Raw genomic sequence first — 23,766 nt, 5'->3', positions numbered from 1 at the left:
CGTATGAAGTGCTCCCAGTTGGTAAGTCACATTAGTTCTAACCAATTATTTCCTAAAATCCACTGCAGGTACTTTAACGCCACATTGCAAATTCAGAAAGAGAAACACGTGCTCTTTTGTTTTGCGTGAAATACACCAGATTCTCTCTTCTCTGGAAACAACTGCTTACCATTGTTTTAGGAGTAACAAACATACTCCTTAAAAGCATGTCCACAGGGCGAAGGGATGAAGGAGCCAAAATTTCAAACAAAGTGTTCAATACTCCCAGAGCATCATGAGAGTCTATATGCATCTGTAAAAGAAAAACACAAAACTAATCTGTAACTAAAGGTAACTGCCTTTATTTATTTATTTATTATTTTAAAATTACCATTTCATGTTTTAAGCATTTTTATGACCACCTTTGTGTAATAAAACTGTCCTTTACAGTACCAAATTCAGAGCAACTAAAAGCTATGAAAGGTAAATTTTCATTGCAGTCCTTCTGACACAGGGGCTTTGAGAATACTGACACACAAAAAAATTCGATATACATACCACATATTTTATCAGGATAAATACGTCATATTCAGAGAATGAGACCAGAAGACTGACTTGTCATAAAATTTAAAAACTTTTCGCCTCCCTACACATCCTACCAGGCATATTTATAGAAAGCAATACTGGCTGTGCATAGATTTAAGCAGGTAACTAGGAAAAAACCATTCCTAATCATCTGAAAAGGGAACAGTTACAATGGTATTACACTGCAGCAACAGAGGTAGGACACTTGATGAGGTTTTTAGATAAATTATAAAATAATCAACAGCAAAAAGCAAAGGACTGGACCAATCTGGATGACCCTAGATTGTTTAAATAATTTCACAGTTGAGCACATGCACAGACTGAAATTGCTGTTATTTTGTATGAATCTGCCAACATACTAGCTTTGCTCAAAACCTGTTGTCTGATCTACGGTAACTGCCCACTCTCTCCAGCCACGAGGTATCCTCCCGGGAGTAGGGATCTGCCATTATGCAGTAAAGAATATTAAGGGCACAATTTCACTAGCTTCACTTTTTATCCTTGAAGTAAGTGTTTCTAATTCCAGGAAAGATGTATCAAAGTCAAGTCCTCTGTTGCTCAGGGAGCAGCACTTGGGGAGGGGGGGTGGGAATCTTTCTCCTAAAAGGAGTCACCTTTTCTTTCCAGATACAAGGGGTCTACTCACTGCACTGCATGTTGGGGAAGGAAAGAAAAACATGCACACACCGGAGAGAGTCTAGCACTTGGCTTGGAACATCTGTTGTAGGGACAGCTGAGATTGATAAAGGTCACCCTGAGCCTTGTCCCGGCTGAACAATGCGCACAAGTATCTGACTTTCTGACTGGGGGAAGTGGGAGGAGGAGACAATGAAAGTACAGAAGAAAGAGCCAGAATCTTTTCAGTAGTATCCAGTTCTAGGATGGAAGGCAAAAGGCACAAGTTGAAATGCAAGAAATTACACTGAAACACCGTTTTTATTTATTTGTTTTCTGCCTGTGAGCATGCTCAGACACTGGATGAGGTTGCCCAGAGAGGTTATGGAGGCTCCATCCTCAGAGACTGTCAAAACTTGACTGGACATGGTCCTAAGCAACCTGCTCCAGTAGACCCTACTTTGAGGTGAAGACAGCATCCAGGGGTCCATTTCAACCCCAACTATGTCATGATTCTGCAATTTATTAACAGTTTCACACTATGTCTTTCCATTCCCCTCACTGAAGAAAAAATGCAATTAGACCCACTGCAGTTACAAAAAAAAGTAATTTTGACATTCTAAAAACACGGGAGAATCTTCATTTAGTAAGCACTCTGATACAATCATGTATGTAAGAGAAGTAGAACGAGCTGCTTCTGTAAACAGTCTTAAAGATACTGCACATACTTCATGCATTTAAATACCACCTTCATCACTTCAAAGACTAGTTTACCTTGCAGTAATTTTTTCAGATATGCCAACCACATCTTCAAGAATAAAACCACATCTGTCTTCGTATAAAAAAATCAAATACCCAAAGCCATTATTGAGACAAATATTATTTTAGATGTTTATAGATTTAAAAATTCATATAATAACCTGTTGTTTTGCAAGCATTGGGAGAATAATGTCAGCTATTTGCCGGGACAATCTTTTCCATTTGTCTTCATTTTCTTTATGACATTGTTGCAATACTAAGATGAACATTTCCAGCACCTGAAGAAAAGTCCAAAAGAATGCAAGTAAATACCCACACTAACAGGAAACGTTTAAGTAATACAGAAGTAATACACTAGTGGGAAAAATATTTAGTGTTTCATCCATCTGCCAAAAAGCAAAGAAAAACCACATGAGAAATCAACATTTCCAAACTCGATTTTCAGGTTAAAAGCTTGTTCTTAGTTATGCCTTTTTTTTTTTTTTGGTAAAAAAAAAAAGTATTTTCCAGTTACTTTTTATAAACTAGAAAAACATGCTTTCTTGGTCCTTTTTAAATGGCATTTGTCAAAAGACTGCTCAAACAACTGAAAAAAGCATAGTATATTTAAGTGCTACATCACATACTCAAGAAAAAAGGAGAGGAAGGAAGAAAGGAATTTCCCACATGTATATTCTTTCTTCAGCTCAAAACTTAAATTTGGTCAAGAAACAAACCAGACATTTTTAATAGAGCTTGTTCACTTGAGATACGTCACTTTCACATAATGGAGCACAGCAACAGCAAGGATCACTTGTAGTAGCTGAACACGTTATATGTGTGAGGGTTATAGAGACCACACTGTCAAGGACAGACAGGTCAACAACGTAGCAAGCAGGAATGTTAATATATGGACTGTAAAGTGGGACAGAAGAATCTGGTTCAGAAAACCAGTTAGAGCACCTGTAGAAGAAATTCAAGTAATTCAGATTCAGAAATGCAGCCAATTAAAAAAAAGGGAAAAAAAAGATGACCAGATTCTTCCCAAAAAGCTTTCTCATGGGAGAGGAGATCAGAGAAATTGTGGGCTGAATAACTTGAACTGTGGAGCTCCATGGACAGCAGCTACATTTGTAACAGAAAAAAGTTAAAGGCTACAGCACTTGGAGCCTCTCAAATTACAGGGACACCACTGCAGAACATCCCAGCCACAGCCAGGGAAACGACAGAACTGCCCAAAGGTTAGTTCGTAAGTACTGCACCAGCAGAGCAGGACAGAGAAATGGGATGATGTGGGAAAAGCAGCGCATGGGTAGTCTTTAATAGGTTAAATAGGTGTCAGAAGGGTATCTGCTAGCAATTGCAGTACCTTATGTAACACGAAGTTATTCACTATTTCACATCATGTGTCTACAGTGTGTCATTTCATATAGTTAATATTAGCCATTTCATGATTATAAAACTACAAATTCAAAAGAAAATGTGGATACACAAAATTACCCCAATCTGAACATGCAGTTCTAACAAATTATTTTGGCAAAATGTACTGACTTTTTTCCCCCCCAACTATTCTCAGAAAATACATTGCTTACATTAGCATATGCTAGAACTGCATTTTCACATGATGAAAGGAAAAGCACATTAAGTTTGTTAAGCACCTGAATAAGCAATAACATCGCATGCTAATTATGTCACTTCTCTTAAAATTACTTTTATGTTTTTCTTTTAAACAAAGTGTATTGAAAAAAGTCATTCTTATACTCCTACAAGGCAGAAACATGTTTTCCAGACCCGTGAGGTCTGGGGCAAAGTAATCAGTGCTGTCTAAGTACCCGTTTCATTACACTATTCAAATAATTTATGTTTTTACATGTTATTGAAGATTTTGCTGTTGTACAGCAATACCTAAATCACTTCAATGCAGCATGTATCCTACTTGTAATTCTGTCCTCTCTTCCACTTTTACCCCCACTCTTAAGTTTCTTGAATGCTAATTTATTACAACTCTTAACCTTCTGTTTATTCAACCTGCAAGACAACCAAGACCGTGTTCTTAACTGGAGCTTTTCAGTGCTTTGTTACCTAGGCTTGACTATAAAATCCCACAGACTTGTTATTTGACTTGAAATACTAGTTTGTAGTGCAGAACCTTTCCCCTATCCCTAAAAAAATGCTTGCATACTCCTTCTATCAGGAAAGATCACACAGGTTCAGGCTATTAATGTTTTGTATAGAAAATCATTAATACTGCCTGATGCATTTTTAGCAGTCAAAGCAATGTTACCCTTTTATAGGCCACATCAGGGACACTCTTCCCTCCTCTCTTACCTGATGGTACTGAATAAGTCTCAGCAGCATTGACACTACCACCTCTTTCTGTGTTTCCAACTCTTTCCCAGCATCAGCTTTATTTGTTCCCCTTAACACAAACAGATCATGAACGATGGGTTGCAGAGCTGGTATTGCTGAAACAAGATATTTTTTTTTGTTTTAATACGAGTCAAGTCACTCTTGAACAGTTTTTTCTTGTTCTAACAGTTCAGCTACTAAAAGTAAACTGTACTTTAATTTATTGAAGGTTTTACCCATCCCTAAAAAAACAAACCCAAACACAAAACGCAAACTTATAATGCATAATGATGTCTACCTTTTTACTTCTACTAGAAAATGTATATTATGCACACATTTGCCCATTCTCAGAGCTAAAATAGGTATTTTTATAAGGTATTTCTCAGCAGAATCAATGGCAAGTATGAGAGGTGCTTCTACTTAAAGGCTGAAGGTAGAGGGAAAGGGAAGGCGACTAAAAATTAAAATCAAAACCTTTACAAGTACTGATATGTTTTGAACTTACTACCCAATAAAGTTTCAAATAAAAGCTTTTTTGCTATTACATACAACACAAAATATGGGGTAGCAGTGTTAGTAAGGTACAATAAACTTCCTGAAAGGAATACTTTTTTTTATTTAAAACTATTAAATGTTTTTATTGCTGAACTAATATTAGTGTTAGTACATTTATTATTTTTAATTACCATGTGTAACAGCTTTCCTTTCACTGGCCATGATACCATCACACAGCTGAATGATCTTAGGAATTCCAATTATCTGTTTGGAATGATACCGCTCATAAGATAGCAACACCAGGAAAAAAAAGATATTAGGAATAATTGCTTCAGACTCCCTGAAAACAAAAAATGAAGTGTCAAGTTTGAATTGCACAACTTTGTTCAGTAAAAATCAATCTTTTCACAGTAAGATTTTTTTCTTTAAGTTACTCTGCTTTCATACAGCATTTCTAAAATTTCTGTGCCCTGTCCTTTAATATGGGTTTTTTCCCCAAGGGATTTCTTTCAGACTTTGACCATTATACAGTTACTAATATTAGTAACATCTATCTAATGCACAACACACATTGGAGTATTTCTGTAGGAGACCCACAGAGCAAAAAACCCACTTATCTCTTTATACAAACTCAAGTGGGAGAAAAACCAGAAATAGCTGACAAAAATTCCACTGCATTGCTTATGATCAATTAGGTACTATACAGAATGTACCAGGTGATCAGAACACATACAGGTTCACAGTGAATCCACAATAGGAAGAAGTAGCTCTCCCTTCAGCAAGTGAGTCCTAGCAATGAAGTGCTGATTCCTGAAAGCATTGCTTGGTGGGCAGGGGGATGTGCCTCCAAAGGAATGATTTTACAACATACCAACAACGTAGCTTGGAATTTTTTTTTTCCCATGCTACTTCCTAACTTCTTCAGCCATATGGAACCTAAATCATCTGAAAGGGCTACCACTGGAGCCAGAGAATAAACATGCACATTGCTCAGAAGGTAACTCTCTTTCTTGTAAGGCAGAAATACCCAGCAAAACTAATCACTACATGCCTCAGAGTAAGACAGTTGTAAACCCGCACTATTCAAAGGATCTTTGCTTGTTTCATACCTGAACTGTCCTACTTCAATGTATTCAAACTGCTTTAGCACAAATCCAATAAACACCTAGAGAGAATAAAGTGTACAACAGACACAGAGACATTAATTCCCATTTGAAACTGTTTTGATAGATTTATAAAAGTTTGTGTTTTGGAAGGAGAGAAAGGGAAGACAGGCACTGAAAATCATTTATACTTCTAGTTCATTCTAGTATGTAATGAAGCGTTCCCTCTAAGTTACAAACGATGCTGGGAATCTTGTTGATGTTAGAGCTTAATCCAGTTTGCATGAACGTATGCAACATTTTACCTACAGCCTATATATTTTAAAGTATAACTTCCTCACTCATGTAACACACAATATTTGAGGCATTACAGTTAAGAATCAACCAAAAATCTAGCACTAAACCAAAATAAAATCCAAAGTATTCATGCGTTGAAAAGATTTATCTGTGTAACTTACAAGAAAGTTATGTATTGCAACTCATACTAGTTTGTAAACCCAAAAATACTGTAAGAAATAAAACATACAGAATTTATTTTATGTTACAAATTTACCACTTATATGGACAACCACACAGACTACTGTATGTGCCTCAGGCTTCCCCCCATCACTGAAATAAAAAAAATAGTTCTCAACCATGATGCTCACTATCAGTCATATTGAAGTCCATACTCCCAGTGGAGAAAGAAGGTATTTGTATTTGTAAATGAAGTTTTATTTAACACCAGTGACTGTATTTTCCACATCATCTTACACTTAAAGACAATCTTTAACAATGAACAGTTCTTAAATTACCGTCTAAGCTCTGCAACAGCTATTTATATGCAACAGAAAACCAGAAATCTGAAGCTCTTTGTGGTTGGGAATTGAGTCCTACCTTCCTTTAAGTCTTTGTTTTCACCTATAGTACAATGAATTGATTGTTGCAAATATTTTTGCTGTAAATACTAAGCCTGTTGGTGAGATCCCTGTATTACACATCTGCAAAAATGGCGAGGTACCAACCTGATCGGAATCCAGAAGACAGTAGTTAACTCGTAGCTGGACCAGTTGAGCAAGCAGGTCTAGAACTTGTCTCTGCAGCTGTACTGATGTTGTTGTAGTATATTGTTTCAATGCTTTTATGACAAGGGGTTCAAATAAACGAATGTGACTGTGAATAGCATTCTGGAATAGAGAGATTTTAAAATAATCTAACATCTGAACAGATCTCTGATTCAAAACCAAATTATGTTTTAAAAGGAGAAAAATGTTTTAAATGTAAGGTACAGCTCTTTTGTAGTACATAGATACAAGTACCTTATCAGCACGATGTTTTGCTGCACTGGTAATGCTAGTTTTCAGCTGTGTAGAAACTTTTTGCAGCACATCAAACCACCTGTCATAAAAAAACCCAAAAAATCCACATACATTAAAAAAAAATGGAGGCACAAACACACTCTTCTTAGACACATTATTTTTATCAATGCAGCTTTTCTTTATCTACTTGACTGCTTCAAGAATCTTAGGAAAACAAAAGCAACAGAGACAACCTACAGTACACTATGATCATATCACACAGATTTGTGAACAACAAGCATCTAGTAGAGAAAGAATTTCTCGTCTTTGCTTAGTCATCCTTCTGCCTTTCCTTTAAGGCTACTATTTGCTATAATTATCCAATTAATGAAATAGTTTTGAATACATGCATTTAAAACTATTATGCTTTTTAAAAAAAAGTGATATCTATTTTAATGATTTAGCTTTGATTTGAAAAACACATTAGTGATAATTAATATAGCGTTGCATTCAGGATCTCACTACCAACACAAATTACTTTGCATAAATCTACAAGAAATAAATAATACACAACACTGTCATTTCAAGTTACTTAGCTCTCCCATGATACTTGCATTTATGAAAAACAATAAAAAGAGATTCTAATTCAAGTTAAGATTATATCGTAAGGGAAGAAAGTTACCCTGAAGCATCGTGTTCCTGCTCAGCCTGAACCATGTTCCTTAGACTAGCATCAGCAAGTGCCTGCGTAAAATGTGTGTATGGTGCCATGAAGCAATAATGATAGAGACCAGGTCTCAAATTGGAAGAACCTAAGCGTTGAGCTTTGCCTTGAGCTTTGTTGGGGTTTGAAGACAAGCCATCGTACTGAGAAGCCAGATTTGTCCCAAACAGTGTTTTCAGTAACTACAGAAGAAAATTGGAAGGAAAAAAAAAATTAACACTTCAGGGGGAAAAAAACCCAAAACCAACCAAAAAACCCCAACTTGACAACTCATCCTCCCAAAGGACTTCAGAGGAAAGGTCAAAGTGCAAACTGTGGATCACGTAGTCAAATACAAGATGACAGAAAAAAGCTGGAAAAAGACAGAATCCACACCTCACTCAAAAATATATGACTGTTTTTGCAACTGAAGCTATTTCCATTTGACAACTCAAAATAATCTACTAAAGCATGCCTCTCCCACCAAAATTAAGTTCTGACGACTTGAACCCAAATGTTTAACTGGAAGCCTGCAAGAAATCCATCACCAAGGCAGTTCTTTGCTTTCCAGGTTTTGATGTAGTTAACTGCCTACAAACACATTTGAGAAGGTAGGAAACAAACTTTTCTGAGCATTAGCTAAAATAGTTCTTTGAACTGGAAGCAGTTCAAGAAGAAATTATATGATTTACATGGTATCAGGGTTCACTACAAGCAATGAAAATTAAACATGCTCTGTTTGCTCCACCTGGGCACTACAGTTTCCTCACACCACTTCACTTAAAAGAATGGCCAGTCTTAGTATCCAATTGATAACCACAGGATACCAGAATTAACCTTCCAGTAACACAAAAAAAATTACCTCCTTACCTGCTGCACACAAACTGTTGCCATTGTTGGTTCTCTGTTGAAACATGATTTTAGGTATCCCAAAATTTCTTCTACACACTAGAAAAGTAAAAACACCGGTCCACCCAATTGAAATTTACTTCATTATATAAAGCATTACTAAGAAAACTGGACAAAAGCACGTTTTCTTTTTTACTAAGTAAAGCTACATTAATTTAAGGGAAATGGTAGAAGTACGTAAAGAAATAAAAATGCAAGATTTGTCTCCTAGTCTTAAAATACCACAATACCCAACACACAGTTCAGGAGAAAAAAATACCAAGACAGAGAGGAAGGAGAGCAGTATGCCTTCTGACATTTGGTATATTTAACATGAGTATTAAAACATATTACTATAGTAAGACTGAATGACTGTAGGCAAGTCATTTTGCTGGAAAGACTCTACATGAAATTTAAACAGTAAAAAGAGTTACTCCAGTTTTCAACGGAAGCAATTTAACCTAGAAAATCTGCTTTAGCACTTTACCCAACATTGTAGCAGCACACTTCCAGGACTACTGTCTCCCTCAACAGTACCAATTTTAAAATCAGTATGTGTTTTTTTCCCCAGTAACAACCACAGATAATGGACAACTTAACTATAAAAGAAAACACACACAAATCTTATACCTTTCCAATGTCTTGAAGTGTAGCAAGTTCCAAGACTTGAGACAGAACATCTAAGGCAGACCGCAAGAAACATCCGAACTTTTCATTACTGTTCTGGAGATCCAAAGTAACCTGGTCCAAAAAAGTAAACACTCTTTTTTTAACAATTACTTGACAAGGAAATAAAAATTACAGAAAAGTATGGATATTGACACAAAGCGATTTTTTTTCCTAAAACTTCAGCATAGTTCAAACACCACCACTAACAGCTTAGACTCTCTCTTGAATTTCATGAATTGCTGGAAAGGCAGGACTTCATTCTGAGTAAGCTTGAGGAATTTAAAACATCCAGGAAGGCCCAGAATGTTGGCAAGTAATGGAGTAAGGGATAATGTATTTCTCAGAAACATAGTAGGCATAATAAGAATACACCTCCTGAAGTGTACAAATCAGATCACCAAGCCCCCAGGGAATGCATCTTCTATTACTTGAACTAATGAGGAAAAAGATTACGCATCCTGGAATAAACCAGAGAAAGAACAAACACTGCCAAACCAGCAGAGTGTGACTTGGTACCAGAGTTAGTGACAGCAGAGAAACAAGTAATAGAGTGACAATGCCTGTCAGGGGGTTATTTTGGCTTTTATTGGTGGTGGTTGTGATTTTTCTGAATTTTTTTTGTCGATGAACTGTTTACACAGGCAAACAAGTGAGTCTCAATACAAGCAGAGCCATGCTGAAAAAGAAACACTAAGTGACTGCCCAACCACATTCTAATTCAATCAAACAATATTATGCAGTACCTTATAATTAGCATGGGTTGCTTTCAAGACATCATATAACTTCAGATAGGATGGAAGATGATAAAAGCTTCCTACTGAAGATGATTTACTTGTTGGAACAGGCCCAGTAGCATCAGTTTGCCTAGTAGCTTAAAAATATAGCATGGATTAGCACATCATACTTCTAGGGTGCTCATGACATGTATACTCCACATAATTTACTGTATCTGAATTATTAGCATGAATATTTTTAAACTACAAACACACGTGCCATACAACTAGAAAATGAACTAGCATTCCAAGGAACTAGCCCTCTGAGATAAGAGAAATAAACCCAGAGGGCTTTCTATTGAAGTGCAAGCACAATTTACAGCACAAAATTAATACCCATTTCCTTCATTCATCACTAAGAAAAAAAAAGTTTTCAAGACTTAGAATCTTGTTTTCAAGAACTATGTAAACTACTCCTGCCAAAAGTTGCAAAGCAGCTTTCAAACTTCTTTTAAGTAAAATACATGCAGAAATTGCTTCTTTATTTTAGTCAACAGCAGAGTAGATTCAGAAAAACAGTGAGGAAAAGGATTCAGCATTACCTTGCTTTTCAAAAGTAGTCACTTTTCATAAAAAACAAAACAGTATAGAAGCCCACACCCACAGCTGCCTTTCCTGCAATGCAGTAGTGAAACACACTTCTGACAGCCGGTCTGCCAGACTTTTGAACTAAAACTTCAGAAAACAAGTTATTCAGTTTTATTTCTTCTCTCTGTGCCATAACCATACTTACGAGGGGATGGTCAGTGGGAGGGTTAACTGAGTAAGCATGCCTACCTGGACTCGTTTCACCACCCTTTTTAGGGCTCATTGGCACAGATGCCTGTTCGACAGACTCCCTCTCTTTCCCCTTCCTCCGAATTGGACTAAGAGAAGGCGGGTTTGTGAGAGAAGGTAACGCTGCCTAGAATTAAAAGAAGTTTTATTAATGTTGTATGCATAAGTAGCTTTCCTTCTACACAAATACAAGCATGTTCCTCTTTTGTTTAAACTCCCCTTTATTTAACTGTCAGTTAAATTAAAATGTTTCAGCTCTCAGGTTCAGGACGTGTTCTGGGTGAAAAGGAAGTGTAATATATTCCCTACTTGCATTCTCAACTTCAGCATAAGCCAGTGAAATGGAATTAAGGCTCAATGACTAAAGTTTCTTTTGATTCCAATCAAAGGAGTGTCAAAAAACATTCTCATGTTTTTTAAAATACAAAGAAATTACTCATCCTAGCAACACTGCTTTAGTAATTAAATCAGTCTCAAAACACAGATGCCTCAAAAAAGCCCGAAAACAAAACTCCAAACCTGAAAGTACCTCATATAAGCTATTTCACAAGCCAAAATATTTTGCAGCATATTCAAAGGATAGAATTATTTTTAGCCCCAAAAGGAGCTCAGTGCATAACAGCCAGCCAACCAACCCAAAAGTCAACAGATGTTTCCCAGAGTACGCAATCCAATACTCAATTTACTATACACACTCCTCACTGAATTAACGTTTCAAGTGAAGTCACCAGGAATAAAAGGTTCAAAATTTAAAGTTTTATTACAAACACTGCAGAACTAAAGAAAAACGTGCTGTGTGGAAGAACAATATGCATGTTCTTCTCATGCTACTTGCTTTCCTACCCATAGTGGAGTCATATTATAGAGGTATTCGACAGCTACCTGTATGCACTCTAAAATGCAAAGCCTTGAAGAGGTCTGCATCACAACAGTATTTAAGTCACAGTTAAACAGTTATTTTTAATACACACCTTTACTGCTGGGCCAGGAGCAACATCATCCATTACATGTGCACAAATATTAATGACCTTCAGCAGATGAGAAAAGAGCTGTTCCACTAAAGTGACAAGAGTTCGATCTGCCAGAGCCGGCCAGGGTTCCTCCTGCTTCGTAGCACCTTGGTTTGAATCTTCTTCAGCACTCCAGGGATTCTTTAAGCACCTGGGAGCACTTGCTGCATTAGGAAGTACATTATTTAAAGAAAAGGAAAGAAAAAAACTTGGAACCAAGTATCAGAAAATTTGAGAGGCATATATGGTTATCATCTCTATATGAACAGAAATTTATATACAAAAAGAGAGTCTATATTTTAATAACCAGCAGTAGGGCCATAGTTTTAAACACTAATAAAATGCTAGTTCTTTGCACCCAGCCTGTACTAAGCATACTGCACATTCCCTTTAACAGCTAGAGGAAATGTGCAACTTGGAGGCACATTTTTCAGACCTCCTGGGTGCTAGAAGCTCCTTCTTTACTTCTTCTGCTCAATCTTGCAAGTATTTTGTTGTATGCAATCAGAACAGGGTGATACAGGCTTTCTGGTGCTAATGGTAGAAATATCGGGACAATCCTACTTTTCTTGTTTTGCCTTACCTGCAAGCAAGTTTCCAGTCAAAATCAAAGCATCCTGATGTGCAGAGAGGTCCAGTGGAAACCATGCTGATGAAAGGAGAGACAGCACCATGCCAGCCATTCCTATGGTGCAGCCCTTCTGAGCTTCATCTGAAGGACTTGGCTGGGAAACACTGGAAGTTTAATTTTGGAATGTCATGACTTTTTTTCCCCTCTTTTGGTAAGTTTAAAGTCTTAAAAAAAGCTAACAGTCAAGTAGGCTGCTAATCTAAAAAAAAAAAGAAAATCAGTACTACAGAAATACACATTTAATACTGAAGTAGAACTTAAAAAACTCCAAATTTGCAGCAGAGACCTGACAATACTGTGTCTTCATGAAGAGCCATTACTTTTTCTTTTAATAGCAAATATGAAAGCTGCTAGTGACATCTACTGATAAACTGAAAAATTCTGTATTTAATTGCTAATCAGTATGGTCCTGAACTATCTCCAGTTAAGTCTTGTGCATATGCAAGGTAGGGATGGGAGACATAAGATGCATTGTAACAAGATACTGTTTTAAACTGACAAGAGTTTAAACAAACAACTGTAATCCACAAAACCATATAGATGTATGGGTGGACTCTATTCAAGATTGTAATTTACTGCTGCATTCCACTCTTAACAGTAATTTTAAATCACATTTTCCCACACAACTTCAAAAAGAGCAGGCAGAGATCACCAAAAGATGTTTGTCAGAACACTATGTGAATCACACACATAATTTCAAAGCTGTAAGATCTGCACAATACTAACAACTTTCAGGAAAAAGACTTTAAACAGCCTCCGAGTAGAAGGATTCTTTCAGGATATTCTTTAAATTAAAAAAATAGTCTTCTAATGTAGTCATTCTGGTCTAACACAACTAGAGCAATTTCAGAAAATGAAATTTACACCAAGTATAGCTATTATTTTGACAAAGCTACACAGATAATTACAGCTCCTTTTTTTTTTAAAAAAAAAAGTATTTTCATATGCAAGTCCTGTTTACTTTACATACAGTTAATCCATGTTGAGTTGTACAGAGTCAGAATGTTCCAATAGCTTTTTAATCGTAAGAATGGCAATACTTAACACAGAAAAGAATTCTGGCAAAATTCTCATGTTATTATTCATGTTATTATATTCTTATTACCCAAAATGACAGATGTTCATACTGCACACACACAAAAAAAATAAATTACAGTACAAATTAGTATGAACACAGGCCAAAAATTTATCAAGAAGGAATTAGAGGAAAGGGAAAATGCTATGTTATTGCATCACTGATGAGACGAATATTAGATGCATCTTAAAAACAGCGGGTTTTTTAAGCTGGATAGAGCAGAGAACACATCTTTGCAATTCTGCATTGATTTTATTTTCCAGCTAAGTACTGCTCATATCCTAACCTACTTTGTTTGTTAAAACCAGACATATAGCTCAAAAGACATCTTTCAGAATGCATATGCAGAGCATGACACACTTATAGCCAGCAAGGGAAGAAACGCCGTGCCGACAAAAAAAACCCAACAAAACAGCTGGGGGAGGGCTATTTCTTCTGTTGTTGGGTTTCTGGATTTTGTTTTGTTTTTTAAACATGATAAAATCTTGCAAAAGGTTTTCAGGATACCTGAAGAGTAAAATAAGATTAGAGACACAACAACAGATGACAGAAGGCCTTGGGGTGGGGAGTGCAGATCTGCTTGAGGGCAGGAGGCTCTGCAGAGGGCTCTGGACAGGCTGGACTGATGGGCCAAGGTCAACTGTATGAAGTTCAGTAAGGCTCAGTGCTGGGTTCTGCACTGGGGTCACACCAGCCCCACACAGCGCTACAGGCTGGGGGCAGAGTGGCTGGAAAGTTGCCTGGTGGAAAGGGACCTGGGGGTGCTGGCTGACAGCCAGCTGAACATGAGCCAGCAGGTGTGCCCAGGTGGCCAAGAAGGCCAAGAGCGTCCTGGCTTGTGTCAGAAACGGTGTGGCCAGCAGGACCAGGGCAGTGATCGTCCCCCTGCACTGGGCACTGGTGAGGCCGCACTTGGAATCCTGGGCTCAGTTTTGGGCCCCTCATTACAACAAAGACATCAACGTGCTGGAGCATGTCCAGAGATGGGCAACACAGCTGGTGAAAGTCTAGATAAAGGACAAGTCCTGTGAGGAGCAGCTGAGGGAACTGGGGTTGTTTAGCCTGGAGAGGAGAAGGCTCAGGGGGGACCTTATCCCTCTCTACAACTACCTGAAAGGAGGTTGTAGGCAGGTGGGTATCGGTCTCTTGTCCCAGATAACAAGCAACAGAACAAGAGGAAATGGCCTCCAGCTGCAGCAGGGGAGGTTTAGATTGGATATTAGGAAACATTTCTTCACTCAAAGGGTTATCAAGCAACAGGCTGCCCAGGGAAGCGGTTGAGTTACCATCCCCAGAAGCATTCAAAAAACACACAGATGTGGTGCTTGGGGACATGGTTTAGTGCTGAACTTGGCAGTCCTTGGTTAACAGTCAGACTTGATGATCTTAAGGGTCTTTTCCATACTAAATTATTCTATGATAGCAATGAAGAAAATAAACACAAATTATGTTAAAAGTATTTAAAAACAGCTCCAAACACACACATCTTCAATAGCTAGTCTTACAGCTCATGTGGCAGAGCCCACTGTTAATCAGAGGCAAGATCAAAGCTTTGGAGTTGCCAACTACACATTTACATTCTGAAGAAACTTTTCAGAACTAGGTACTTTGTGGCTATCAAATATTACCTACATAACACTTAAGTATTATAGGTATCATTTGCTGTTCCCATTCAGTGTGCCCAATGAGAACAATTTAAATGCATCTGACACTTCTACAGTTATAAAATCAATTATGACCCAGCTTCCTTTACCTACTGTTTTTCAACAGAAACATGAGATCAAAGTGAAAATGACAATTTTCTGATTTGTACAAGACACAATGTCCTAAAGATTAACATTCCTCCAAAAGCATGGAAAATTTTCTCCTATTACTCATTTTGATAGATGCTAACCATATGTGTTCTTCTATTACAGCAGCTGCAGCCAATCCCGGTGATACACACTGTGGCTCCAGAGATCACAAAAAGCTGACCCTTGATATCACAACAGCCTGATATTACACTCTTCTTGTATTTATTTTTTGTATTTATATATGTATTTATATTTATATATGTATTTATATATTAAGAACTTATGAAATTCTTAAATAACTGCTAAGGTAAGCTTAACAGCGTATCTCCATACCAGGACTTCCAAGACCTAAGTAAGGGTACTTCCATCTTACAAACATGACTTTTAGAAGCTTGAATAACAGACAAGGGAACATACCCACAATGCCATCCCACGCTCCAGGTGCAGACTGGAAATGTTGTGGAGAGAAGACACAAAGCTTCACAGCAGCCAAACTGAAAAGATAACACCAAGAACTGAATCAGTTTCATCACTGAAAGATAAAGCTAAGTATCTTAAGAGTGAGAAGTAAATATAGTACTATTGCCATTGCAACAGTATCAAAGCTGCAGATGCAAACATAGCCAGGAAATAATTAAAAGTAAAGCAAGCAAGCGAAGAGAGTCAGCCACTATAGAAACTAAGAAAACTCACCGTAAGTGCTCTTGTAGTAGATATTGTCAAGGCATGGGAAATTGCTGCAACAACCCTTGAGAGATTGTTTTCCATAGTGACATCTGTTGGACTTTGCAGCATACTGTAACCTCTGTATGTTCTGAAATGGAAATATTTATATCACTAAAACATGTACTTAAAAAAGAAACACCCCAATCAAAAATAATCACGGCTTCAATTACTATTACATATTTTATAGACCACATAAGATACAAAACCTGAGAACACTCTCAGTACCACCTTATTATATTTCTGCTTCTGTACTAGCAAATGCAATTTAGGTTGTAAATCAAACCTCCTTGTTAGCAAACAGAAACTGTAGTCCAACTCTCAATATCTAAACTAGGTGCTCTAGAAATCACCACCAATTTAACATTAGTATATGCTTTTGCTCAAATCCATCTTACATTTTTGCATGTTCACAAACTCCGTATTACTTCTGTAGAAAAACAACTATTTGGTATCTGAAATAACAGTGTCCACAAAATTCTGTTGTTTCCATACTACAGTATATAAATCTGAGTGACACAATTAAGATCATGTATGGAAGAATATATCATTAAAGACTTGTATGACTTTTGCATGACAAACTGATAGAAGCAAAGAGCGCCCATAAATATATACAACTCATACGGTCTTTATGACTAGATATCTAAACAGTAGAGTTTAGGAAAGCATACTTGGCACCAAAAATACAGCAATAAAGTCACACTATCAAAATTAGAATTTATTTTTAAATTATTGAGGCAGTACAGACTTCTGCAACCACAACCATTAAAGAGGAGTGAAGAGTTTTAAGTCCGGATCAACATACCTGAATAACAATAATGTATACATACAATTAACTTGCAAAGCTGCACTTGTGTAATTTAATGGACAAATAGGATGGCCTTAGGATGAAAAGAAGGTAAGTTGATCACAGAACAATGATTCCCTATGATCAACATGGGAACACATCACCAGAAACTCAGACACCAGTTTATTCTTTAAACACCAGTCTGTTTCTGTGACCCTAAAACTACCACAGATACTCCTACAGACTGAAGAAGAATTCACAAGCACATGAATTTGTTTAGAATCTGCAGGATTTAACTATGATTCTAGGCATTACAAGCTAAAATTTGGGTCCGTGTTCCTTTTAAAGCAAGACAAGACACGTAACATACCTGGTGATAGTGCTCACCGCAAAGTGAGATGGAGGCTGTGTTTCATGCATTAGTAGTTTCAGGTAGACACTGCTTTGGTCTCTTGCTACTGCCACAACTGGATCAGCTTGTCCTTGATCACAGTTATAAAACAGCTTTGGAACAAGCCTTAACAATAATTGTCAAAAAAGAAAAGTATTATTCAGAAATTATTTATTATACAATTTAAAGTAAATTTAAAATACATTTAACATACAGTTCAGAAAGCTGCATACGCTAATTACGCATACCAAGTTGTGAATTAAAGCTGTTACTAAAACTCATGTTGTTAAGCTGAATTCATCTTTATAGAACTACTCTTCATTATAATCAAAGAGCTCAAATCAGGACAAAGGAACTGCTCTGGACATGGTAGTTAAAGCAAAACAAAGATATCTCTTATAAAGATTCCTACCTGGATACACTATAACAATCACTTCACTACAGTACTTATCTCTCAGCATTGCCCTACCTCCCCAGATATTTTTGCCATGGAGATCTGTGTCCACTGATAACTAATTTCTACCCAAAAAAACCCAATTTTTCACCATCTAATTTCTATGCAGCACAACTTAAAACATACAATAGGATCCAGTCTTCATGAGCAACATTTTCAACTTAAACAACAGTGAAAAACTATAGTACACGTTTTTTGTAATTTCACTGACAGTACTTCCAAGGAACACCCATACTGGATATTTCAAGGGGCTTCTGCAAGCTTGTAGCAGCTTTCTTGGGCAGTGAAGCATTTTCCAACCTTAACAACCTTAACACTTACCATTCAGGTAACAAAATAACTCCATTTCAAAATCAAGTCCCTGAATAAAAGTAACATTCTCACTATGATGCAACAGTTAATTTTTCTGCTGAGCTGTTTCTGCAATACAAAAACCTTTAAGTGGCAGATTTTTAGAATTTTATTGTCCTTTATTTGTTATTAGGAATGGACAGTAATGAACAGTCTGAAGAAACTAAGAAACAGACTCTTCTGACTGTAAAATATTCCAGGAATTCTGTATTACATGCATCCAACTTTTTTAAATATAAAACTTAAGTCCTTGAATTCTAACAAACAAACTACCAGTAATCCTTACTGTTTGGTGCGTTTATCTAGACAGTAACTACAATAGGTTACAGCAAACAGCTGCTTTTTAAACAAGATTAGCTACTTTACTATAATCAGTGAGCATGCAAGTTTTAAGATGCACTACTTCTAACCATTTGGAATCTACAACGTTCGTGAGTTAGGACAACCTTCTTAGAACCATAACATTTTAAGTCCTCCAACTGCTGTCAGGATACCGAACAAATCACTTCAGCATGCGGGAAAACATAACTTCTGAAGCTGAAAGTGATCCTCGGAATGCAATGCAGTTAAATTTATTGTTACGCTACTAAAAAACAAAGCACAATTGCCTGATGATTAAAAATTATGCATGTTCCACGTACTATAAAGCTGCATTTGTCTCCCATTTACACAAAAATATAGAAAAAGCACTAAGGAATTATTTTAGTTATAGGTACACAGTAACATGCAAGTATCTTTCTATACCATTTTTAAATAAAGAAAAGCAAACCCCATATATACCTCATTAATGAAGCTGCAGCTACATGTCTCACTCTTGGATCTTCATCTCCAAGCAGACATATTACAACATTATTAAGTACTCTCTCCTGAAGTTTTAGTAGCTATAAAGTAAGTTAGCATAGTAAAGTTCATTGAACATTTGACCAGATTGTTAAAAGATAGTTAATAAGTGAGATTCTGTCACAGAAGTCTGTAAGACCATCTTTACCTTTAAACACATAAGTGCCAACATTTTTTAAAGTTTTAAAAAAACCAAAACACAACCACCTCCCCCCAGAGAACACCAAGATACTGGAATCTTAGTAGTAAAGTATCTTTCCAGTCATAATAAATCTCGAACATGACCCTATTTATACAAAACATACTTAAAACAACTATCAGTGTTGACAGAATTTAAACAGAAAGTGCTGAAATTGCACTGGTACCTTAATCCAGAAACACAATATACAGATTGAATAATTTACTTACACCAGTATAATGATGAACACCTCTGTGCAAGCTCTCAGTTTTTCCTTCCAAGAAGCTGACTAGCCTATGGTAAAATAGAATTTAGAGTACATTAGTTAACATTAAATGTTATTTCTCATCCCTTCAGTTCTCTGAAGGTTCTTTTTGTTTATTTTTTAAGCACACCCCTGCAGAGAAAATCTAAGTAGTACGCACTTTTTGTTACCTTTAGAAAAGGTATGCTATTTGCTAAACTACTATCTGGCTAGTGTAACTGAAGAACTACTTTTCTTCAGTTAAAAAACATGATTTACAGATAGTGACTGCAATTTTTTTTTTCCCATGCAAAGAAGAAAAATCAGACTGTTTTGAAAAGATGGTAATACACTCCAAATATCACTATTCAGAATGAGTCCAATTTTGTATGACTAAAGGATAACCTGAAAAATTTTCATAGAAACATTTTTTGTCTTTCATCTTGGAAGAACCTGTAGAGAATGAGGTAATGCAAGAAAAGTAAGTAAAGTCATATTCATTTCAATGTAAGAGAAATAGAGCAACGGAAGACAACTGACAGTAATGGAGAACAAGGGATTTTTCTTTATGAACACACAAAACGACATGAAATCCAAGTTAGTTTCACAGATTATATGGTCTGTCTCTGATCACAGATTTACAGAAGACCTGTAAAACAGACCACTGAACCAAAAACTCCTATACAGTGTTACTATGATTGGGCTTGGTGACAAAGTCCATGGTAACTTGACAAAGGAATGTATACATTCCTTATAGGAATGATTGGTCTGAATTTCTTTTATGAAACTTGTTAACGTTTCAGAAGGAATTGCTCCGTTATGGTTCCAGTTTCCCATACACAGCATCTTTGCACTGCAGCTGCAACACCCATGGAAAACCACACTTACCGAAAATCTACCTCTGCAAGTGTTTCCAGAAGTTCTGTCCTTACTAGCCAATATGAGCTATTCTTCAGCGTAAGGAGGTCAACAATTAATTGTAAACCTAGTTCACTGTAACTGCTACTACATAAGCTCATGATGCAATGCTGAGGAGAAAAAAAAAACAAAACACTTTCAGTTATATTACAGAAGAGGCTCTCTGGATAAAATTTTATTCAGTGATCATGAAAATCTTTTTTATTTAGAATACTGAAACAGATTATCGCTTAAGAGCTAACAGAAAACACCACAGCTAGGTACTTCGCAAAGCTAGGACACCAGCTCCGTATGAACTACTTAAACCTACTGCTGAATTTAAACTCTGGAGAGGAACACATGCCTCAAAGACCAAAGGACAAACCTCCAAAGAGTAAGGTCTAAAACTCCCAGGGCCTGGAACACCACAAGCACTATATTCTTATCTGTTCAGAAACAGTCTCTCCAAATTTCCACAGGGTATCCTACCCTAATTACCAGGGTAGACACCTGGTTCTGATTTCCAGAGTTTTTCATCAAGTCATACTTCCTCATTTTAATGACTGTTCAAATATATGCACAACGTGTGATCATTGGAAAAAGTTACAGAAGTCCATGATTCTGTGTCTTATTTAACTACATGACAATGTATGGGGATTAACAGCCAAAAATGCTTTAGAACATTTCTGCCAAAAGCTATGAGGTCAGGCTACGTTATATACTGAGAGAAAGAAAAAGTCAAAATTGATGAGTATAAGTTGCCTGAACTGAACTTCTAGTGAAGTTTTCTAAAAAGCCACAATCATAAATGTAATTACACATGAAACCACTATATACAAACAATAATATAACTGAACAGAAGGTTAAAAAGTTAGCACCATTTAGTTAACTGGATTTCCTTCCCTCAGCTGCACCACAGACCCTGTCCTCTTAGCATGTGAAATCACACTTTCCATACATCACCCATCTGCCTTTTACCAAAAGCTATGCTTTGCCTCACTGACCTGTAAGTCGTAACACAGCCATCTACCCTGTGCCTTTCCCTGATGACTTAATTTCCCTTTGCAACTTGTCCTTGCTGTTCTACTTTTTTGGAAGATCCCTCAAGGAAAAGCTCACTCCTTTACACACTCCACAGATTTTATTACAGACCTAAAATCCACACGCTCCAAGTTCCACTCAATTCAGCTATCATATCTATTTTAACAATCGCCTGATGGATCTTTCACCCAATTTGAAACACTTTCTTTCCTGAAACTTTCCTCACTTTTAATAATCACTATTTTACTTGTCATTTCTCACATTTATTTTTTGCTCTCCGAAAGGCTACAACCAGGCGTTACATGTTCACACTTCCCTGTTGAGGCCAGATAACTTTTCTATCCAACACATCATCCTACTGTTGGTTAATGTAACATTACAGCTTATACCAGTACATTTATGGCTAGAAATATCATGATTAGATTATACTGCTACATGATCTCACCAAAATAATTATTTTCCAGCTGTTTGTTCCTCCATTTCTGTGCCTGAATCCATGTTTTCTACAACAAAGTTCTTGGAGGAAGAAGCCATTTTTTTCTCCATGTTTCTACACCTAAGCATAGCAGGATCCTAGTCAACAAATAACACCCCTGTAATCTGTGGTGATGCAAATAAATTACTACTTCTGCTTACCCTCACAGCTGTACAAGCCAGTTTACATGTAACAGAGGACTCATCTTTCAGTGTTTTCTGTAATAGAGGTATGCAGTCTACCAAGGAAAAGAGATTTCCTGACAAAAAAAGAATTCAGAACAATGAAACAAATAAAAATGTTGGTTACATTAGACAAAAAAAAAAGAAAAAAATAAAAAAAGACTCCCTTAAAACCAATTGTTACCTGTTGAGTTTCTGACATTTGTTAGCCATTTTTCCACGTCAAAACGGGATTTAATTAGAATGGAGTTCACAATTGTTCCACACAGAATGGCAGTAGCTCCTCTGATCTGGGGATCTCCATGGTCAATGTAGTTCAGAATATCTGATACATACTGCTCCTCTAAGAAAATAAGTTACAACTACTTTATTTTAAAAATACTAGTCTTAGACTTAAGTGATCTCTCAATTTTTCATGGAGGTATCAATTATTGCACAATCAATGCCAGCATATTCATAATACACCTGCCTTAGTTCCACCTTTCAGAGAGCCCTTGCATGTAATCTACAGGCCATTCACACCATTCAGATCAATTATCACATATAAAAACACTATTGATTTATTTCAGTTGTACACAAAATACTCTGGGGAAATGTAAAAAGAGTTTTGGTCAGCACTCCACCTTTGCCACTATCAGTATCAAACCAGCTGAATATTCCAGGTCCCAGCTAATTGTATTGTAGCATTCATAAAAATGAACCTAATGGCTTAGAAACCACCTGTAAGATGGCCTGAAACAAATTACAATAAACCATTTGTCAGAATGATTTATTGTATGAAGCTGCACAAGCTTCTTTTTTGTTTATGGTTTACTGTCAGAAGCTATACAAGCTTGTCCACTGGACCCTTACTGTAATTACAAAAAATGTATATCACCATGTGTGGTACTAATGCAGACAGCATGGTCATTCCAATTGGTGCAATATTCGTTTACAAATACTAAACTGGATTTAGTTTTCTGTACAGATGCTGCCTCACTTATTTTAAAACCCAAACATACTATTAAAACTGCGTATGTGAACTGCAACATACCATACTCTTCTCCCATTGCTTCAAGGGGTGTTTTATACAGTTTGCTGAAGAAAGACTCAGGGTGAAGTGCAACGGCTGCTCCAACACAACTTACTGCCAGGGCTTTTACACTGACTCTCACATCTCTATCAGGAACTAAAGCTGGGGAGAAATAAAAAGAAAAAAGAAGGGGGGGGGGGATATTTAAAAGCTTCTGAATTGTTTTTAAAGTTAATTAATAACTCTTTAGGATATAAACAGCTTAGCCTGGACAAAAAATATGAAAGTAGAGCAAGTAGTTCCAGTTTAATCAAAAGCAGCAATTACATACAGGGGTTTTTGGCTTTCTTTTTTGAAAAAAACCACCCCATCACTCCCCAAAAAAACCAAACCCAAACAAACCCCAAACAAGCCAAAAAAATCCCCAAACAAACCCAAACAAAAAACCCTAATAATGCCAAACACTTCCACCTCCTTCCTTCTTTGCCGAGAATACAGGTACTGCACCGTCTTTCCAAGAACACAACATTACCAGAGCACATGAACAAGTTACAGTTTAGAAAAGGGAAAAAGAACAATCTTCTTAAATGATCACTTCAGTCATATACTATGACACACACACACATATGCCTGTGACACAGACTTCCCAGTAGAAAAAAAAAAAACGGAAGCAGCAGCATATGCTGTAAAAGCTTTCTGAAAATCCCTAATTACTTTTATTACTATGCTGA

At 36.7% G+C, this 23,766-nt stretch overlaps 1 protein-coding gene across 8 annotated transcripts in view; it reads right to left on the bottom strand.

The window, feature by feature from the left end:
- The window catches only part of HTT (huntingtin), a 98,357-nt gene that overhangs the window by 48,809 nt on the left and 25,782 nt on the right, over positions 1 to 23,766 (bottom strand). For all 8 annotated transcript variants that reach the window (XM_080411027.1, XM_080411023.1, XM_080411022.1 and 5 more), the window contains 23 exons: positions 23,057 to 23,197; positions 22,208 to 22,366; positions 22,003 to 22,100; positions 20,317 to 20,456; positions 19,415 to 19,478; positions 18,947 to 19,047; positions 17,341 to 17,487; positions 16,154 to 16,274; positions 15,878 to 15,954; positions 12,545 to 12,696; positions 11,923 to 12,125; positions 10,952 to 11,078; positions 10,145 to 10,272; positions 9,363 to 9,473; positions 8,715 to 8,792; positions 7,824 to 8,047; positions 7,163 to 7,241; positions 6,869 to 7,030; positions 5,871 to 5,926; positions 4,953 to 5,101; positions 4,246 to 4,382; positions 2,100 to 2,216; positions 170 to 292 (listed from right to left, as the gene is read on the bottom strand). In XM_080411027.1, the coding sequence (XP_080267153.1) occupies positions 170 to 292; positions 2,100 to 2,216; positions 4,246 to 4,382; positions 4,953 to 5,101; positions 5,871 to 5,926; positions 6,869 to 7,030; positions 7,163 to 7,241; positions 7,824 to 8,047; positions 8,715 to 8,792; positions 9,363 to 9,473; positions 10,145 to 10,272; positions 10,952 to 11,078; positions 11,923 to 12,125; positions 12,545 to 12,696; positions 15,878 to 15,954; positions 16,154 to 16,274; positions 17,341 to 17,487; positions 18,947 to 19,047; positions 19,415 to 19,478; positions 20,317 to 20,456; positions 22,003 to 22,100; positions 22,208 to 22,366; positions 23,057 to 23,197 (2,894 nt within the window). The remainder of the gene's footprint in view (positions 1 to 169; positions 293 to 2,099; positions 2,217 to 4,245; positions 4,383 to 4,952; positions 5,102 to 5,870; positions 5,927 to 6,868; positions 7,031 to 7,162; positions 7,242 to 7,823; positions 8,048 to 8,714; positions 8,793 to 9,362; positions 9,474 to 10,144; positions 10,273 to 10,951; positions 11,079 to 11,922; positions 12,126 to 12,544; positions 12,697 to 15,877; positions 15,955 to 16,153; positions 16,275 to 17,340; positions 17,488 to 18,946; positions 19,048 to 19,414; positions 19,479 to 20,316; positions 20,457 to 22,002; positions 22,101 to 22,207; positions 22,367 to 23,056; positions 23,198 to 23,766) is intronic.

The sequence above is a fragment of the Falco punctatus genome, assembly GCF_963210335.1.
Source record: "Falco punctatus genome assembly, chromosome: 1".
NCBI lineage: Eukaryota > Metazoa > Chordata > Aves > Falconiformes > Falconidae > Falco > Falco punctatus.
The sequence above is the reverse complement of the archived record's forward strand: the minus strand, read 5'-3'. Positions and strand labels throughout refer to the sequence as shown.